The sequence below is a fragment of the Micrasema longulum genome, unplaced genomic scaffold (assembly GCF_059751315.1).
Source record: "Micrasema longulum isolate JH-2025_06_02 unplaced genomic scaffold, ASM5975131v1 h1tg000597l, whole genome shotgun sequence".
Classification (NCBI taxonomy): Eukaryota; Metazoa; Arthropoda; class Insecta; order Trichoptera; family Brachycentridae; genus Micrasema; species Micrasema longulum.
The window spans coordinates 1,710,549-1,732,309 of NW_028277793.1; the positions used below are offsets into that span (position 1 = coordinate 1,710,549).

A 21,761-nucleotide genomic window follows, 5' to 3' on the forward strand; every position below is an offset into this window, starting at 1 on the left:
TAACAGTTTTTTTAAGAAAATGGGAAACAAGTTGTGGTAACCTTGAATCCTCTTAGAGGTTACATTTAGTATCTGTCCATAAAAATTTGCACATCTAAAGATATTGATAGTGAAAAAAAAATTACACAGAAAAAATAAATGAATAATTATTTTTGGGTGTTTTCCAGTAGTAAAATAATCCTAGAAGATTATTACTGAAATTAAAAGCATTTATTTTTAAGGAACGTCAGCCCTACGGGAAACTGGATGCCAAAAATGTTTTCTTACGCGCGGTAAAAATTAGAGCAACAAATTATACTACAAAGTTTTTTAAAACTATACAGGTGTTCTTTAAACCCTGTCACATCCGAAACCACGATGACCAGTATAGGCAAGAAGACATATTAGCGTATTAAAAAAATATTTAGAACAAAGAAATTTTTTTTTTTTTTTGAAATATTTGCGTTCTTATAATTTATGCAAATATTTAATTTTGAGGGCCATTTTCAACGAGTTGTAAATAACTCACTATTAGAAAATGGGAACCAAGTTGGGGTAGAGTGGGATTCGAACCACGGACCTTCGATCCGTGAGTCCGAGACACTAGCCACGGGACCAAAAAAAAATATTTTTAAAAAACCAAATGATTGCTTACTTCTGCAGGGGAGAAGCAAGGGGGGCGCGGCCGTGTGGTTCAGACTCCCCCTCCCCCCTCCTCGTTTCTCCCCGGTAGAAGTAAGCAACCATTTGTTTTTTCTCTATATTTTAATTTTTTAAACTTTAGTCGTTCTAAAAAAATATTTTAATATGCAGATATGTCTTCTTGCTCATACTGATCATAGTGGTTTCGGATGTGACAGATTTTAAAGAACACCCTGTATGAAAAAAATATTTCAATAAAAACTAACTACATACTTTGAACGACGTTACTAGTTCATATAAGAGAGTTGTGAAGATTTCCGGTTTACTTACCATCAACGGACCAATTGGCAGAACTGATCGAGACGAAGCAGAAGAGAATTTGAGACGCCACACACGGAGTAATTTCAGAAATGCAAAACATAAAAATTATAGCGCTGATAATACGATACATAGAATTAAAAAAAAAAAAATTTTGGCTTAGTTTAATTGTATATTAATTTTTTTTTTAAAAAGAACACTGAACTTCTTCATTTAAATATTTGGGTAAATAAGAATTCAAATACTGCTTTTAAAAAGATGCAAGAAGAATTTTACCTACATGCACAATTTGTAAACATATACATTCATACTTTTTAAAATCCAACAGAAGACCGTTTATCCATTCCCAAAAATTAAACAAATATAGATGTGTAGTGAAGGGCAATGATCGAGACATATCTTAATAAACTAATGACAGGTCATAAATCCCTGTAAATACTCTTTCCTTCTGCATTCCCATGCATATTATTGGTTTATTGTGAATTTAATGTTTTATAGCATTTAAACATTAAAAAAATTATATCAATACTACTTTGCCCTAACTAAAACCATCACTGTAATATGACTAACTTAAATTTTATTGTTTTACTTTTCTTTTACAAAATGGCAACATTTAAATGATAACAATCCTTAGTGACATGAAAAATTTACTGCCACCCTGATGCTACTTTCTTCTCCGCATATGGCAGTTATAAAATAACATACCGGACATACTGCGCGGACATGTAAATGTACTACTAGAATTACTTGTTAAAAATACTGTCCCAGGTGCAGCCAGCGAGTCTGGCTAGACAAGTAAAAGGGTTGAAAAAAAAACATTTGAAACTACATAATTATCTAAATGGTACGACGGTCACCTAAATAAAATATTTTTTAAAAGTTTAAATCTTTGTTTTTAACCACTTATTTTATTACCGACCGGTTTCGAACCTACACGAGCTTCTTTCTCAAGGTAAAATACTTTGAAACGGATTGGTAATAAAATATAAAACAAGTGGTTTTAAAAAAATGGTGTTATTTTAATTTTAATGAATAACCACAAAGTGAGTGCTTCAAACATAATTTTTATTTATTATAAAAATGTTTGATTGAGTCTTCCCATTTATTTATACATAAGGTAAATATTTTACACAGTTACATGTTTGAACCTCACCAATCAGAAATATTAAAGTCTTCAATGACATCATCTTTTTCAAGCATCTCCTCAAGCTCTTCCACCTGAATCTGCTTCTTGGTTTTCCTAAGCTTCTTCTTTTTGAGTTTGACATTATCTTCTTTTGCTGATGCATCCACATCCTCGATATTAGTTTCATTTTCACTGTCCGAAGGGAACAGATCTACCGGACCTTGGTTTGGGCATTATCCTTTTTGAACTTTTTGATTGTTGGTAGTTGTTCAGAGAGTATCTCATTTTTATTCGCCCTTTTCTTCTTTTGCATTGTGTTGAGCTTACTCCAATTGTCAAAGTAGCTTTGAAGCGGTGTGCCATTATTCTTGACCGTAGTTTCCCAAGAATTGATCATCTTTGTGTCACTGATTTGGAATGATATTTTCTTACGTTCCTTCTCGATAAATTGCATATTCTCCTCTATTTTTTCAATGATTTGTCTAATTTTTTTGCAATAGTTTGCTACTGGACATGTTTTTAAAAACATCTTCAGCTGAAAAAGACTTGGTCTGTAAGATTTGACAGTGAATAAAAAAATTTATGCATGTAGTTTAAATTTTACAATGCATATACAAAGGAGTGAAACATATTTATATTGATACACAGTGTGAAATAAGTAATGTAACCGAAGGTTAATAATGTTTTCCCTAAAGCTCTTAGAAATTGTATGGCAATTTAAATTGAAATTATTTTTCCGCCTGTTCAACATAATATTTTAGTAATATTATTCTACAGTATGTTTTATCGTTTGTTAGATCTATAATATAAAAATTTACTTTATGTTTACCTGTATGATACACGGAATAACCATATCAGGGAAGGCTAAGGTGTGTGAATATATGCTCAATGCCTCTAAAAGTAGTGCATACACATTTTCTATAGTAGCATCTTTAAATCCATTTTCACTCATTTGACTCTTGGAAAGTCTCAATATACAGGAAAAAGACATTGGTTTCATAGAAACTTTTTTGTTTTTCTTACCAAAATCATAGGAGGTTAGTACCTGAAATTTAATTTTATTTATTAACAATGTTAAGTCAGGAAAAACAGTATAAAGTTATCTAAAATTAACTGAAGGAACCACAATTGATTTAGTAGGTAATTGCCCTATATGACATTTGTCAGATCATAATTAGAATTTATTGAATTTGTAGAATTCCATAGTATAAATAACCAAATTTTATTATTTACGCACTTGTAAAAATATTTTTTAATTGTTACTTCGTGGCATATTGGGTGGGCTATTTGTCTACCGTTTAGAAGGTCCTGGATTTCATTTTCGACAAGATTGACATTAAAATATTTACTGAAATAAAAATGAATAAAATACATACCTCCAAAAGGAATGGTAATACTGGGATGAATATTTCAGCATCTCTCGAAATATTTAGTAAAATCTGAACACAGTGGAATCTCAAAGGGAAGTATTGAACAGTGGGGATAAGTTTGATTGTATGAGTAATAATCATCACCAATGGATAGACCAAAGACTGAAGTTGGGGCTTGGTTTTAGTAAGTGTAAGTAATTCAGCCCACAAGTGCAAGGAGTTCACAAATTGCCAGTTGTATACAGCTTGAATATTTTCTTTCTTGTGCAATACAATCGCATTCCTCAGGTGGATGGCTAGTTGTCTGATGTATAGAAATACGTGGGAGTATGAAACACTTAGGTCTAGAGCAAACATTTCTACCAAGGATCTCCTCATGAACAATATGCAAGGCCAGGTTCCCGGGCTAACAAACTTGCTGCTCCTGACATATGTCATGTACATCATTTTCAATACATGGTCCAGTAACATGGCTTGATTATTTCTTGTAATGCGAAGGATACACATAAATGCCAAGACTCTCACAGTTTCCTCAGAAGTACTCCAAAGAATTGTCAATCGTTTGAACAAGGATTTCGCTAAAATGGGAAAACATCCGAGGAAAACTGACATTTGGTGAAGGTGTTTTAGCAAAACATTCAAAATATTTGTAGATGTCACACCACCGAGGAGTTTAAATAAGTCAATAAAGTACGATTTCAGAGTGCCTTTGACTTTGATCCACCGTTTGCATTTTTTTGGTTCTTTATTGGTCTTGTGTAAGCCAAGTATTTTTTTTATTGCCGGTTGTAGGTACAATACACATAGTTGAATAACAGCATTGAATACACCAGATCCTAAAAGATTTTGCATAAATCAAATGTTTATATATAAACAAATAAAATTAGTTTTTATAATAAATTAACAATGCGGAAGTTCGGCCCTATGGGAAATTAGATAGAAAAAATGTATTCTTACGCGGGGTAAAAACTAGAACATTAAATTGGAAGGCAAAGTTTCTTGAAAATGTATGAAAAAAATGTTAATTAAAACAAACTACTTTGAACGACGTCACTAGCTTTATATAAATATATTATATAAATAATAAGCTATAAATCAACCAATGATAAGAGAGTTGTGAAAGATTTTCGGTTTACTGTAAGTTAACAGACCAACCAGCAGAACAAACCGAGAAGAAGCGAAGAGAACTTGAGACATTACACGTGGAGTAATTCCAAAAATACAAAACTTTCAAAAATCATTGCGCTGATAATACGACACATAAACTATTTTGCCTTAGTCTAATAGTCTTTTGAAAAATAAAACATATTTAAAAAAACAATTGGTCTTCCTCATTGCACATACATCTTTAAGAAAATATTATAAGGTAATAAAAAAAATGAATCAAAAGTTTATTACTCAATGTGTATAATAGGGTTGATCGATCTTGTTTGGAGAAAAAAAAAATTCTCAAAATGGTACTATGCGGAAAAGGTGGTCCATAGTATGTAGAATAAGGGAAATATAAAGTAAAAAATATTTTTTAAGGGTAAGGTTTGCCGCGAGGGGGTTTAATTTAAATTTTTTTTAAAGTCATGTTTTGGTAAGATAATTTTGGATACTAAATGACTGTTTTTCTGCAATTTAAATATGCATACATAATCATTAATTAAATAATATATTATAATGGATTTGACGAAAAATTCCTTCTCCGCATCCTCTCAAATCAGTTGTAAAACTGCATTAAACTGAGCAAGCGGCGGTCAGAATAGCATGTGTGACCACTGTTGCTGCTAAATAAATTACTATTATATTGAGAGAGTCTATGAACTTGAACTAGTTTTGCACTATGGCGATATTAAGAAAATACATGATTTGCCCTATTTTCAGGTCTAGTTGTGATATGCCACCAAATATGCTTTCTACCTATGAAAACGTAATCTGGTACGTACTATGGCATTTAAACTGACATGCGACATAAATAAGACATTTCTATATCGTGTAAAGAAATTGTTAAGAAGTTACCATACATTCACGGAGACTGGACCGCTGAGCACGTGCAAACCATGAGCCCACTGCCTGATATCGCATGATTGGCCCATTTCACACCATCGCAAAAATGTACACGGCATGATAAAATACAATACGGTGGATCGATATTTGTTGTTTTACAATTATTGATTTATTTAATGCCTGGCAAACGCAATAACCAGTACACCATGAGCCCGACTAATCTCCAGCCGATTTCCCTTTGCAGGATTTTCACCTGAGAGTACTCGCTAAATTTAAATAAAATTATCATTAAAATCTTTCGTTGAGTTTTACTATACCCCAACTTGATTTCCATTTTCTATTAGTGAGTTATTTACAACTCGTTGCAAATGGTCACCAAAATTGAAATATTTAGGTAAATTATAAGAACGCTAATATTTCTTTCTTTCAAAAAATAGTATGTATATTCACCAAGGCGTTTTTATTGATATTTTTACTAAAGTCATCAACTATGGAGTTTAATAAAAAAAAAAGAAAAATATAAATGTAATCAAATTTAAGTGGGTACAAACGAATCTAATAAATTTCAATCCACTATAATTTTACCGTGCAGTTTAGGTTAAGATAGTCCCGTGGCTAGTGTCTCGGACTCTAATCGGACTTTAATCGGGTTGTGGTCCTGTGGCTAGTGTCTCGGACTCACGGACCAAAGGTCCGTGGTTCGAATCCCACTCTACCCCAACTTGATTCCATTTTCTAATAGTGAGTTATTTACAACTCGTTGAAAATGGCCCTCAAAATTAAATATTTGGGTAAATCATAAGAACGCAAATATTTCTTTTTTTTAAAAAAAAAAAAAGAAAAAAAAGGTAGGTGGTTAAAATTCCACTCTTCCCCAACTTGATTCCCGTTTTCTAATAGTGAGTTATTTAAAATTCGTTGAAAACGGCCCTAAAAATGTAAGGTTTTGATAATTTGGGTAAATTATCAGAATGCAAGTATTCTTTTAGAAAAACAAAAAAAAAATATTAAAATAAAAAAATTTGATACGTGTGAAATAGGCTATTCTCCGTCAGGTTTCATGAGGCTGGTTAGTTTATTTGGAAATTCTTGTAATAATGAACAGACTATAGAAGATATTGAAAAACCAGGATCAATCCCAATAATTAAGCACAAGACATTTTAAGAAAAATACGATCAAACAGAAGCAGCATGTGAGCGAGAGTACTGAATTTCCAATACAGTCAGATATTGTTGAAAGCGCATCCCAAATCTCAAAGACCTCACACTTGGAGTGACCAAATCTTCAGCCATACCTAGAACATTAGATCAGTATGCCGTTTCTGATCAAGCAGGGACAGCTATCGTGTCAGCTGCACCTCAAGATACTGGCCTTATATCGCGAAGCAACATATCAAAGGTCATTGATTGAATTTTAAATTCGGAGTGAGAGAACAAAAAAAAAACACTTTGTAATCTCAACAAGTTGTAGCAGATTCTGATCATGTTCATTTATTTTATTTAAATTATTTATCGACAATTCTTGATGGAATTCCATTGTAATGAAGTAATAACTTATATTTACATATAAGTTACATATTAAAAATACTTGGTACACTTCCACTTATTCGTTTGACCAAAAAAGGGTGAAAGCGATAATTGGTCAAACAAATAAGTGGAAGTGTACCAAGTATTTTTGTATAGTAACTTATATGGAAATACCATAGAACTACCATAGAACATCTTTTCCGCATAGGGCCGTTTTGAATTTCCACAAAATAAGAAATCGAACCACCTTAGTGTATAATCCTCAAATAATTTACATCATAAATAATAAAATTGTCTCAATTATTAACCAGTACAATAAATAAACAGAAATGCTATAAATTTGGTTTTTTTAACTCTTGTGTACTGTTTTCAGAGATTTTCCCAGTTAGAAAATTAAAAAAAAAAGTCATACTTAAACATAAAACAATACATGTAAAATCAATATCTACCTTCGATTATAAACACCTTTTCCTCTTTTGATTCATCTTGACAAACAGTCTGTAGAGCAGCATGAAAGGCTTTTACAATCGTTGACAATGTTGAAAGTTGTATTTTATTTGGAGACTGAAGAGCAGTTTGCCATGACTTGACCATTTTTAAAGTAATTTTTTTGTTGGATACCACAGCGCCTTCTTCCTTTAATCCAAAGTAAAAAATAAAGGAAAATATTATTTTTGATGGAGTTAGGTTTATGAACGGGGCTTTACAACCGAGATCTTTAATTTAAGTGCACAGAAACATACACACAGATTTTCTTAACGCGCAGTATTATGTACCGGACATATAGTTCTATCTGTTGAATCAAGAAAAGTTTTGCAACATACTTTTAGAAATTAAATGAAGATGAATATAAACTGTACCATAAGAGAAACCTTTATTGATAATTTCACATTTGCAGTCTAGTTGAAGCGTAGCTTTATTATTAAATATTTTCATTTTTTACATATCAAAAGTGAGTATGTTTTAAAAAGAAAATTGAAGAGTTAAAGCTCTTTTTTATATTATATTACAATATAAGATAATAAATCATACAAGAAAAGAAAACATTTAGATCAAACAGGTCTATCTTAAAGCAGCTGTACTATTTGAGCAGAAGGAACTAGTGAAACTGAGCCAAACAGAGTAAAATACTACATATTAAAATGAAATTAAATAAAAATCATACTTCGAAATCACTCTCATCACTTCCTTCGTGCAAATTTGAGTCTGGTTTATGGGTTGCATTAACTTCAGCATCTTCCTCATCAGCCTCTCCATTATCATCATCCTCGACATCAGAATCAACTTTAAAGTTGAGAAGCTTTTTATCATTTTCTTGCAAAAAGGCATAAAATTCTGGATCTGTTTCTTTTAGCTTAGCCAAGGATTTCGCGTGGAGGGATGGATCCAGATCATCAGATGAATCTGAAATGAGATTGAATTTAAGAAGTGATACAAATATATAAATATTTTTGTATCACTTCTTTATCACTATCCCCTTATCTGCACCTGGCCGTGTAGAGCTTTGCATTGGTACACCAATTGCAGTGTATATTTTTTTAATGAAGTCAAGTCTTCAGGCGCCAATCTTGAGGGGTGATTATAAATGCTATCTATCTTACCGAAGAAGGTATAAAAAGTAGCCACCTTTAAACATTTAAAATACAAATAAATTGCAATTCAAGCTTTATGGCCGCTTGAATATGAATTTAAACAATCTGGTAAAAGTTTAGATTTTTCCAATCATGACATAATTAAGAATGTCAAGAGTTTTATCGGGTGAAAATTATAATGGCAAGAATTATAAAGATTAGTCTTCTGTAGAAATTATAATTTCGACGGTGGAAAAGCAAAATTAAGTGACACATAGCTTTACATAGAGTGTCCTCTGGTTAGGATAGTCTCCATCTAACATGGCTAAGTCTGTTCTAAGATGGAGATATTTTATGTTTTAAATCATAAGTAACTAATATAACAATAACATTTTAAAAAAAACTAAAACTACCTTATTATAAATGCATAGCTAACTATTTAATAATCATTTTTATGTAAATTTTCGTTTGTAATCAATAAAAAAAATGTATTTATTTAAATTATTACATAATTTAAATAAAAATGTAAAATATTTGATTCTTTATTATTTAAAAAAAAAAAGCTTTAATTGGCAATTTGGTAAAGTTGGCTACATGCGGTTCAGTAAATTTTTCCTTTCCACCCTCGATATGGAAGCGTATCCAAACGATGGTGATGTTAAATAGATAAGTACCATTAATTTTTAAATCTACAATTTTGGTCACAGTAATTAAAATTGGTAGGTCAAGTCATAAAAAAGGGGAATGGGGAACTAGGCTCTATATTGAATTGTTAACAGGCCCTCGATAAATGCTAAGTTTTTAATATTGAAGAGACCTAAATCTACAATAGTTGCTCCTAAATAAGTCCACTAAATGCTGAAATAATAAGACGATTCTGCTAGTCCTCAATGCATCGGTAGGAGTATTGTATTCAACAAAATATAATTAGTAATATAAGTTATTGAGTGATGTTTAAAGTAATCAAGTCTGTGAAATTAAAGTTTAATGAGTAATTCACCGACAATAATAGCATAAAATGCATTTTTAATGTCACTATAAAAAATTCACTACGGACACACAGAATTATAAAAAAAGCAACTTAGAAAGAGTCAAAATACCTTCATCAGAATGTTCTTCAAGCAATTTCTTTGAATGAGATGCAGCCATTTCACCATGTTCTTCTTCAGACGAGTCAACATCCTCAGAATCAGGATATTCCGCATTGTTGGATAAGAACTCTTCAACAGAAAGATTCCCAATTGCAGATTTTTTGTCTAAAATTGTACTTTTAGACTTCATTTTTTTAAAATCGTGATTATCTGATTTGGGTATTTTCTTAGAAAATTTAGCCATATTAATTGATAAGAAAAAATAAATATTGATTAGTGTTTTTATATTTCGATAAGGGATACTTATTGTAATGTTTAACCTCAAAAAATTCTAAACAATATCGCGTGCACATGAACGAGGGAGAATTTTTGTCAGAAAAAGCAACGAAAAAGTGACAAGACTGACAAGTGACATTCTTGACCATAGATTAAATATATATAAATATTTGACAATAAACAATTTAACGAGCTAGTGTTACCACAGCCGACAAGAACTGCGACGCCGTGAATTTGATTAGGTTATCACGGGGGGATAAAATAGCATATGGAAAATAAAGTGTTTTTAGGGTAGTTTGGGTATTGGTATTAGGGTATTGATATTTGGAGAGTGGCAATGAGAGAAAAATTAAGACGAGATTGATTATCTCGGAGGCTGTAAAAATCAAGTTCCGTGTTCGCGCGTATGAATAGATGGAAACTGTCCGTCTCTCCACTAACTGTGAGAAAGCGGGAACATCCGCCAAACGGAAACTTGAGATTAATTTAGAAGATCGCGTGCCTTATTGGATATGTGAAATAAAAATTTACTTCGTCATGTGTTTCCCATTTTTATTCCCCGTCATGATAATGCAATTAAGATTAGAACGAAATTAATCTAAAGCCCAAAATAAAATAAAAAAAACTTTAATCTATTCTGAAAACGAGTAAATTGGAAAATAATTTGAAAAGATTGAATGTTTTATGTACCTATGCTTATTAAACTAGAACATGAAAATAATCTTAAAGCTAGTTACAAACATGGAAGAAAGAAAAATACTTACAGATCTAGGTAGGTAAGTAACTGATTTTAAATTGTTTATTGGGCGGCAATAAAAATGTACGTTTTTATGTTAAAGATTTTTTTTAAATATTTTTTTTTAAAAGATAAAGAGCCATTAGCCACAAGACGAAAACCCGATTCAATTAACAAAACGAACTAAAGATCTCACACACGAAACAATTAAAGTGCCACAAAGACGACAAAGATCAGGATGGCCCAAATGCGATGGATAGAATGTATCAGTGCAGATACGACAATGTTGGAAGTGAAGAACTGGATAGCAAGGGCAGCAGACCGGCAAGAGTGGAGAAGACTCCTGGATTCAGCCAAGGCCCACCCATGACTGTTGAGATTATGATGATGATGAGTAGCTATAAATGGTGTCTTATCTAGCTCAGGTGTTCCACAAGGTTCCCATATTAAGGTCCCATTTTATTTTCTTTTTATATTAACGATATAAATCGGTGCTTTATTTTTTCTCAATTTCTTCTATTTTCCGATGATGCAAAAAAAAAATGCCGGCGTCAGCGATATAAAGTACTGTGTAAATATCCAAAAATGTCTTGATTGTCTGATTGACAACTGCAATAAAAATTGATTGTAAATTAACACCTCAAAATGTTAGTCAACGTCAATTTTACTAAAAGTTAAACATTTCACTACTCACAAATACATGATCAAAGATAATTTTAAATAATGTAAAGCAAACAAAGAGTACGCACTTAACTAACTTTTTATTTTAATATTTTTTTATAACGGAAAAACTATAGTATGCTAAAAAAGAGTACAATCCTAGAATGTACCTAGAAATAATATTTGAAGTTAGGAGCCTTAGCCCCATGGGAAATTTGATGTGAAAATTGTTTTCTTGTGCGCGGTAAAAGTTAGATTATTAAATTATATTTTAAGCTTGCTTAAAAATGTATAAAAAACATTCAAAAACATTTGAATAAAAACGAACTACTTTGAATGACATCACAGTTCATACGAATCAACCAATGATAAGAGAGTTGTTGAAGATTTCCGGTTTACTTACTTTCAACAGACCAATCAGCAGAACTGACCAAGAAGAAGTAGAAGAGAACTTGAATGCTACCCGCGGAGTAATTTCCGAAATGCAAAACTTTGAAAAATCATATCGCGATTCATAAAAATATTTAAAAAAATAGTGGATTAGTTTAATAGTCTATTAACAAATAAAATAAATATAAAAAAACACTGAGCCTCTTTATTGACAGAGTATGAAGTTTCATATTTTTCGTAACTCTTTGCTTTACTCGTATAATATATTGCAAGCAATATTTTTTTCATCGATGCTAAAAAGAACGTGTAAGATGGGATATGGGAATGTTGAATACTTTCACCTTATTACTAATAATAAAAGCCAAGGAATACTTATTTATAGCGGGCGAGTAAAAAATATAAATCAACATATCTCTCTAAATTGTTTTATGTTTAAAATTAAGTTGGTAGGTACTCATGAATGAAAAAAAATGTTTGTCTTTGGCCTGACGTTCACATTCCTCTTTGACATTTTTTTGTCAATAAAATTTTCCTTGGTTTTCGTGGCTTTCCTAGCTTTGCTCAGCTTCACCAAATTCGTCGTCATTTGTTTTCAATTCAAAGTGACTCCTTTTCAAACTTTGTTGATTTTCAAACTCAGCTGAGCGATAATTGAAATTTAGTTTAATTGTTGATTTTCTCATCAAACATGACTGTAATAACCAAATCGATGTTTTTGAAGAAGCAGGATAAGTCTTTGCTTCTGGTACCCGAGGGTGTGAAAACTGTGAGTTCTCTTTTTCTATCTATTATACTTGTAAAATGGTCATCAATGGCTTTCTGTTGATTAATAATTTCCCAAAAACAACTAAGTACGTGTAACAAAATAAGGGTGTTTTGTTGATTTACCAAACATTCACTGAACACTATTGAAAATATTCCATCCATTGTTTTAGTCTTTATGTAAAATTATCTCGATTGGTATTGAATTACTACGCGTTTTAATCCTTAGTCAACACATGAATATGGTAGGTAGTGTAGGTACCACGATTAAAAATTAACGAACTAAACAAGGTATTCATTAAGATTTAACAATACAGTTGGTTCTATATAGGTATAATCTGTAATGTACCTGTGCTAAGCTCATGTGTGCATTATAAACTTGAAATAGTAAATTTGTTTTGACATTACTCACTCAACTGTTTTAAATACAGTAATTATAAAATCAAAGAAAAATGAATGTACAATATTGTAGATGTCTCATTTAATTGTCCCCTTTTACCTTGCTCAACCAATTGAAAGTCACTTTAATTAATGCTTTTCTGTGCATTTCTTCACATATGGTGGGTTTGGTTCTGCATGGTTGCATTTATTCATAAAACTAATTACTAAATATTTTATATAATTAAGGCAACCAGTGGAGTAAAAACATGCAATTTTATTTTAATTGACATTCTGATAAATATGATAATGCTTTCAAAGTTGAAAGGAAGATTGATATAGCGTAATATACGCTTAATATATATTGATATCAATTGAAATGGATTTTAACAAATAGTTCTTATTGATTTTATGAAATCGATCAGAGAGTCAATAAAACAATCAGTCTTTTTGTGTCTCTTCTCGAGGCAAATTAAGAAAAGAGGAAAAATTTCACTTTTCTTTATAATTATATTCGTCAACTGTACTGTCTGAATTCATTAAGTAGTCAAGTAAAAGTTTTCGTGCTATTTTTGCCTTTATTGCTGTTGTAAACATAAACATATCGACAGTCATTTACCACTAAGTTACTTATGGGTGCAATGGCAGCTATCAGCTTGTTAGAAAATGGTTTAGTAGTTTAGGGCGTATTTCATCTTTAATGTACTATGCAAACACATGATTGGTTATGCGAGCGCGTGATACTAACGCCCGAGGTGCACGTCTTGCCCTTTATAGTGCATTATGCTGTCGCAGCTTCACAGACGCTCTTCGGAATTCTACCTGTATGGTGAATGAAATGATAAATCTTGGAAAAATATGGAAAATTGTGATGTATGGGTTCAAACATAAAATATAAATAAAATCAAAACATGCTACTTGAACATATTAAACTGAATTGCTTGAGCTTTGACGCACAGAACCGATTAATTTGAATATATTTTATCTCTATTTGTTTGCTGATTTATTAAAGTACCCATCTCCAGAATTAGCTATAATTTTTAATAAGAGTATTGAGCATGGTGTGTTTTTTGACCTCTTGAAACATAGTGAATTAACATTCTTATTTAAATTTGGTAGTGCCTTTGGCCCTTCTAATTTTAGACCAATCTCTGTTTTACCCACATTTAGTAAAATCTACAGTTAAATTATTTTAAATCAACCTTAAAAACACTTTTCGCTTCATGATTTATTACATAAAAAAAACAATTCGACTTAACACAGGGTCTATCGACAACCGATGCTAGTGTTACGCTAATAAAACATATCTTCGATGCCTGGGAAGCATCACACAATGCCATTGGTATATTTTGTGATCTGTCGAGGGCATTCTAACATTGGTCAGGAAACGTTACCACTATGGATTTAGAGGTTCTGCATTAAATCTTCTTCTTTCTTTTTACTTTACTGATAGTAGTGGTGTAGCTGGTACACGATCTCAAGGATAAATTGTTACAATGGGTGCACCACAAGGTTCAATATAAGGACCTTTCCTAATCCTCGTCTATATTAATGATTTACCTCATCTTGTAAATAAAAGTTAGGAAATTGTATTATTTGCAGATGATACGTCGATTCTATTCAAAGTAAAATGACACCAATCGTCTATTGCTGACACAAACAATGCTCTCTCCATGGTGTTGAATTGGTTCAATTCCAACAATTTATTATTAAACTAAAAAAATACTAAATGTTTAAGATTTGTGACACGCAATGTCAAACAAACTATAATTAATATAAAACTTAAAGATAGAGAACTGGATCTTGTTGACTCCACTGTATTTTAGGCATAACATTAGATTCTAAGCTTCGATGGGGTCCACATATAGCTGGTTTATCGAACAGACTTAGTTCTGCGGCCTACGCTATTAAAAAGATTTGACACCTTACTGATGTAGAAACCGCCAGGTTTTTCTATTTCAGTCACTTCCACGGCGTTATGTCTTACGCTATACTACTGTGGGGAAACCCTGGAGATATTGATTCTGTTTTTGTGCTGCAGAAGAGAGTTGTTCGAGCAATTTGCAATATGAATCCCAGAGAAACACTTAGAGATAAGTTTAAAGAAATCAATATATTCACAGTCACATGTAAATATATTTATGTAAACTTGATATATGTACATAGAGATACTTATGATTTTCAGAAGAACAGAGATTTCCATAGGTTCAACACAAGAAATAAAGATATACTTTTTGTGTCCACTGCAAAATAATAAATTATTTTGCCTCAAATTGCGCATGATTCTACAACAAGGTACCTCTGGAAATTCAGGCTTTGCCAACAAAAAAAAAGATTTTGTCAAGCACAGGGTGATTGGAAAGAGCTACTATAGAGTCAAAGAATATTTGCAAAACAAGACAGCTTGGCATTAGATTTGTGTTTATTGATTTTAGTTTGCTGATTTGAATTTATTCATTTGTCGAGTTTAATTTACTGATTGTTGAATTGTATTCCATAGTTGTAATTTATTGACATTTATAAGTGATTCAATGAATCCTATAAGAATATACTAAACTAAACAAAACATATATTAATATAACAAATTCTATGCAAGTACTTTATCATAAGATGAAAAGATAACAATTTTGATGGTTATATTACATACTTCTTAAAAATAAATTAATGTTTTATTTATTTAAAACTTCAAGTACAAATAATGAGTACTTTGGCGGACTTACTGTTAAAATCAATATCTTCCAGCCAACCAAAAAACAGACTGGTCTAAAGAAGAGTTGGTCAAAAATTTGCACTAAAAAACGAAAATATATATCAAAAGACATGAAACATGAAAAAATAACAGCTTTTATATCTAACTTTTGTTGCAATTTCAAAATTTTAATTCAAATTTTTAAAAAAATCTTGTATAAATTTTCACAAATTTCTCTCTGGAAAATTGATGTAAGATGCTTGGATAATACAGTAAAACTCCAATTATCCCAATTAATGAGTGTCAGACGTTATCACAAAAACTTACTGCAACATGTTCAGCAAATTTAATTGCTTTGTTGAAGAAACGCGCTGGCCGCCATTGCCATTTTTTTTGTTTTGTTATTATAACATCGCCTTTATTTATTTCCTGATATTGTTCTGACATGTTCTTACACTATCGCAATATATGACATGAATTTTAAAATGGATAAAAAAAATATTTTGATGAAATAACAACATAAAATGTTTCAATAATTTACCCTTTCAGGTTTCTGTGGACATCACTAATCCTGATGATGCTTATCCTGGGAAAAATGTTCGCATTTGTGGATTGTCATACACAATGTGTGTGTTTTTAATAGCTATTATTGTTCTAAGTTTTGGATTTATAGGCGGACTTTACTTGTATGATGAGTATGGACGTATTCCTGCTGGAAAGTACCACGGATGGTCTGTGATTAAAGTAAAGGTAAGTATTTCTTAAACTATAGAGTTGCTAATGTTTTCCACTTGTCAATTTATTGCAATATGAAAATATGATTTGAATCCGCAGGATGCAGAGCGTCAACATGAGAAATTGATGCAATTCAATCCCGATGTTGAAGTTACAATTGAAGATTTGAAGAATCGTCAAGTATTGAAAGAATTCCTGAATACGTTCCGCGAATACTTTGAAATTGGTGTTCATGAAGATAACTATGAAAAAATTGATGTCCCCGATTTCAATGATGGAAAGAGAGGCCGTTTTATTCATGATTTCAATACTAATAAAACAGGTACAAATTTCTGAACGATGAAATGTATAAATATATCCTTAATTGGCTGCGATATTCTGCAATCCTAATGTACTATGAACACAGGTGTGAAACAAATAACAAATGAATGTAGTGGTGCGGGTTGACTTTTATCATTATGATATTTTAACATAGAATATATTTGCTGGCTAACGTGTTCTAACACTATTGCAATATATGACAATAGATTTTGTTGAGTTACATTTGTTATAATTTAAATCACTAATAATAATTAAACACACAAGTTTTGTTATGTTTCTTACAATTCATAGCTTAAACACTTATTTTTTCTTAAATTATGTTAAAATGAACTATCCAATTTTATGTAGGCTAGAATAATAATAATGTATATAGTTTAGAAGTACTTATAGAAAGTTCTGTGAAGTGTTTTAAATAATATTTATACGGATCTGTTACCAAGGACCTAATTTCAAAATGTTTTAAGTATTAAAACAATAGGTTTTGGACTGACACTAATAGTATTTTTTTTCATTGTTATGTTAAATCTGACGCTCTTATTAGGATATGTTAGATTATCTGTATACTGAGATAGTGCAAATATTGAATATTTAATGTGGTTTTCATGTTAGATTATCTGTATACTTAGATAGTGCAAATAGTGAATATTTAATGTGGTTTTCAGGCATTATGGATCCCGAAGGCAGGCGTTGCTTCATTATGCCACTGGACCGTAAATCAGTGCTCCCTCCCAAATCTCTCATGGACTTGATCGACAAGATGAAGGAAGGATATTATGAAGTAGACATGGATGTTGTGAAGCAAAACATGCGTGTTGTATTCCCTCCCATACATGATTTTTCAGAAATTGGAGTATACATTGCCAAGGAATGCCAAGGTTTCCCAACATATGCACTTGAAAAATATGTTACCGGAGGTATGTTTCCTTCTTTCATATTTAAATTACTTATGTATATAATGTTAAATTTCGACCCTCTCCGATACAAAACTTTTTGTTTGGGTTAGCTATCTTTGAGAAATAGGATTTTCAATTGATTTTATAGGAGGGTTGATCTCACCATTTGCTGTTACCATTATTTGTAATATTTTTTTAGCTACTTATCCGATTTATATCACAATTATTTGCTTTCCTGGGTAGTTATTTTAAGATGGATTTTTCATAATACCAAGCTACTTTTCGTAGAATATCTTAAAGAGATACTTTTTAATTAGCGTTGCAGTTTTCTCGACTTGATATAATTGTTTTGGATTAAATATACAGCCCTGTAAAATTTATAATTACAAAAACACAATGGGTACACCTAACTCGAATAAAAAAAATATTGTTAGTCAAATCCTGGTTTTTTATTTTTGATTCAAAATATTGACATGGTTTACTGAGGATTGATAGCTCGAGAATTTCATAATAACATTTTTTTAAGGAAGTGTCTTCTATTGTAAATAATTTGGTGATTAATTTCAGTGTACAAGCGTTCGATTCAAGCAAGTCCAGCTAAGTATACCCAATTTGCTGGAACAGCTATTGAGGAATTTGATATTGTCAACATGGATGAGGTGTTGAAATATGAGCATCAAAATAACTACTAAATTTCCATGTAAAACAACTATTTTATTCTTTGTACCAAAATTTAGTATACCGGAAGAGTGTAATTTTAACTGCACAGTTTTAGCTTATAATAAAATAAAAAATACTAAAAATTAGTGATAAATGGCATCCAATGTTCTATAAACATAACATTCAATTGATTGGGGGCCGATTTTCATTTTCATTCCTTAAAGCTACAATTTTTATGTGGTTTTTTCGAGTATGTTGTCAATTTAATATTAGATCTCTCCCATATTCTCAATATTCAAATAAGTCATTTGTTTTATGATTAAAGCAACCCCTGTATGCCAAATTTATTTATGGCCCATTTGTTTTATTCCATACTTACATATCCACCAAACACGCAGAGTTGACAGTTATAGTGTGAGATTCTTGCTTAAATTGGTGGCCAGTTAAGAAGCTGAGTTTTGTTTCTCTTTCATTCTTAAAGTTGTTAGGTCTTTCTAGCTATTATCAAAGTTTATTTTGTTAAAATGTTGAATTTATTTTCAAGTAAAGTATTTAGTGGTTTAAAACTGTTATTTGAGAAATAAATTGTAATAGGTATGGGTATTTGATTGCAGATTTTTGCGAGCATTTTTTTGTGATATTTTGACTTGAAATTTCTCTTTTACTTCCAAATAAACATGCCGTGTCAGTAATGGCTGAACTAGTGTCAAGTTCGCTGCTATGTTACGGATGTCGTGTGGATATAATATATTATATTTAATGTTCTTTATGTATCCTATATTATAAAATTTTAGTAATAAAGTAAATGTAATTCAATGAATTAAATGTTAATATTAAGGTGATGTTTAACAAAATATTATTTACAATTTCCAATAATATTTTTTACTTTCAGATAATCACTATGTAATTTTTCCCTTTAAATAATAAAAATATCTTCTCTTACCCCTTTAAATATAATAGTGTATGAATTGTTTTTTTTAGTTGAGTTTTCTCTTTTATTTCATCCAGAAATAATTTTCTACCTTAAATTAATATGCTACATTACATGTAGTTTTAATATTCAATTGTATTTGTTTGATTAATTCTTTTATTCTATCAAATTATTGCCATAAAATAATGATTAGGATGCTGTCTGCTCGTTATTGCATTGGAATCAATATTGTTATCAGACACCTAGTTATAGAAATTAGAAGTTCCAATTATAATATCCGCTTGTAAAGTTATTTGGCTTTTATTTTCAAAATGATATATGTCTAAATAAAAACGAAATAAAATAAAATGTATTATTTTACTTTCTCTCTATTCCTCTTAACAACTTGACAAATATATTTTTTGCAGATTTTCTTTTGAAAATTTAAAATTTATTGGAGTAAGTTTAAAAAAAAATCAAAATTTAAACATTATGTTAAGGCCTTCGTGTTAATCTATAAACTATGTGACGTGCGATCGAAACGGGAACCTAAAATTTTTTGTCTATGTATCATTGTTTCAGTCCCACAGTGTTACTCTTCTCAATCAAATACACATGGTCAGTACTAGAGATGCCACAATTATTCGGCAATTATTCGGTACTAGGCACTCAACAGATAATTACTAACTAGCAAGCAACAGACTGTTACATGCTAGGAAATTCGGGCCTCGCTTTATCGGCCCTGCGGGCCTCAGTTGATTTATTAGAATCTCGGGCTCTGTGAAATTTCACCCTTTTGAGCCTCAAATTTTTTTTTGCTATTAGGAGCAATCTACATATTTATAATATTTATAATAAGGCGTACAGACTTCTAGGGTTTATCTTACGAATCTCCAAGCCATTCTCATCACCAAATACATTAAAACTTTATACTTATGTGCGAAGTCAACTCGAATTCGCTTCATTGGTATGGTCCCCTCAATATAATGTATATATTAATCAAATTGAAAACATTCAAAAGAAATTTATAAGGAGCCTGGAATATCGTTTTGGTAACATTGAAAATGATTACGGCGCATCTTTGATCAATTTTAATATAGAATCACTACAAAAAAGGCGCCTTAGATATGATTTAATTTTTCTTTTCAAAATTCTCAATAACATAGTTGATTCGCCGTATCTTTTACAAAATATTGGTTTCCGTTGTCCTCTTCGCTATACTAGATTAAATTCCCTTTTTTATGTACCAACTTGTAAAAACAATTATACCTCGAATTCATTCATTAGACGTACCCGTAGAAATTATAACGGACTCAGTATTGATGTAGACATTTTTAACTGCACGTTGCATTTGTACAGAAAATTTCTTCATGGGGTCGATTATTTGGGATAGTTGCTGAATGTATATCTTGAGTGGTTTATGCTATGTATATGTGCCGCATGTAATGTATATGTTTGTCTATGTTTTATATGTGCGTTCATGTGTGTGCGTGGATGGCTCGGAGTGTGCATTCGGTATTTTTATTTATTTTAATTTATTACCTCCATGGAAAACGCAAATGTCAACAATTATCATTTTTTCACTTAAAATTCTTATTTATTTTTTATTTTTTGTCACATTTAATGTTTATATCTTTTTAATTTATGAAAACTTAATTGGTCTTTTTATGTTAAAAAATTGTTGTTTTTAGTACTTATTTTGTATGACTGTATGTTTTCTAAATAAAATAAAATAAAAAAATAAAATAAAATAAATAAAAAATAATAATGAGCCAGGTGTGGTCCCATGGCTAGTGTCGCGGACACAGGGATCAGAGGTCCAAACTTCGTACCCCGCTCTACCATAACTTGGTTCTCATTTTCTAATAAATAGTTTGGGTAAATCATAAGAACATAAATAGTTATAAAAAAAATAGAGTAATCTGTCAATCAGAATAACGCTTCCAAAACCACACAGTTTTAATATCTGAAATATCCCGGCAGCTTCCGTGGTGTAGTTGTTAAGACGCTTGACTAACGCATGGAAGGTTCCGGGTTCGAGAGCGTGACTGAATATTCGGTATTCTGCCAAATCACCATTCGTTACATCTCTAGTCATGTCAATAATTTTCCCGCATGATGGTGTAGGAATACAATGTAAGTTCCAAATTGAGATCGCGTCAATATGCTTCAGATCCTGCTTCGAAAATGAAGTAGAACGTGTAGTAGTACAAACAAAACAAATAACGACACAAAATCCCATTACATATAGGCAGTGGCGGTATTTCCATAGAAACCCATAAGCCGGGCTTGCCTATTAATTTTATTTCAAAATTACCAAATCTCGACCAAACGCTTAAAAATAATTCATTTCGTTGTTTAAATTTCGCACCAAATGAGAATTAGAGATCTGTTCGACGTTGGTACTGTTCGCATGCCGAGATCCGAACCGTATGAAATCCGTGTGCGCAAACGACACTATGTCTTCTTATCTCGCTCACGCACGTGGGGTTCTTATATGGCTTATTTCACAGTGCAATTCGCATGTGATGCAAACAGTAAACTCATAAAATGTTTGTCTGTATATCTTGAGTTTTATATAGGAATCTGAAGCCAGCTTCTTTAAGGTAAAGTTGGCACAGAGCGCCTCTTGTATTTCGTATCGAACAAACTTTACGATTGTTTATTATGCTCTTTTTAACGGAATATGATAATTTTAAACGATTATTTTTATCTTAATTGATTAAAGACCCGTA

The 21,761-nt window shown here is 31.3% G+C and overlaps 2 protein-coding genes across 2 annotated transcripts; one reads left to right on the forward strand and one right to left on the reverse strand.

Moving 5' to 3' along the window:
• Positions 1 to 1,983: 1,983 nt before the first annotated feature.
• On the reverse strand, positions 1,984 to 9,999 carry Noc2 (Nucleolar complex protein 2). Its single transcript, XM_088228633.1, is given in 7 exon segments — positions 1,984 to 2,285; positions 2,288 to 2,600; positions 2,895 to 3,110; positions 3,442 to 4,271; positions 7,404 to 7,590; positions 8,120 to 8,358; positions 9,626 to 9,999. Coding segments are annotated over 7 exon segments (2,217 nt in total). The 5' UTR covers positions 9,861 to 9,999; the 3' UTR covers positions 1,984 to 2,088.
• Positions 10,000 to 12,154: 2,155 nt separating this feature from the next.
• Positions 12,155 to 18,463, forward strand: LOC148280304 (integral membrane protein 2B). Its single transcript, XM_088228630.1, has 5 exons — positions 12,155 to 12,444; positions 16,057 to 16,257; positions 16,342 to 16,564; positions 17,226 to 17,477; positions 18,024 to 18,463. Exons 1-5 carry the CDS (start codon positions 12,367 to 12,369, stop codon positions 18,146 to 18,148), a joined length of 879 nt encoding a protein of 292 aa, XP_088084756.1. The 5' UTR covers positions 12,155 to 12,366; the 3' UTR covers positions 18,149 to 18,463.
• Positions 18,464 to 21,761: the final 3,298 nt, after the last annotated feature.

Excerpts from the sequence above, each read along its gene's own strand:
- LOC148280304 (XM_088228630.1), top strand. The coding sequence starts at position 12,367 with ATGACTGTAATAACCAAATCGATGTTTTTGAAGAAGCAGGATAAGTCT. Across the intron at positions 16,258-16,341 it reads GGTCTGTGATTAAAGTAAAG|GATGCAGAGCGTCAACATGA; the intron begins GTAAGTATTTCT and ends TTGAATCCGCAG. Across the intron at positions 16,565-17,225 it reads TTTCAATACTAATAAAACAG|GCATTATGGATCCCGAAGGC; the intron begins GTACAAATTTCT and ends TGTGGTTTTCAG.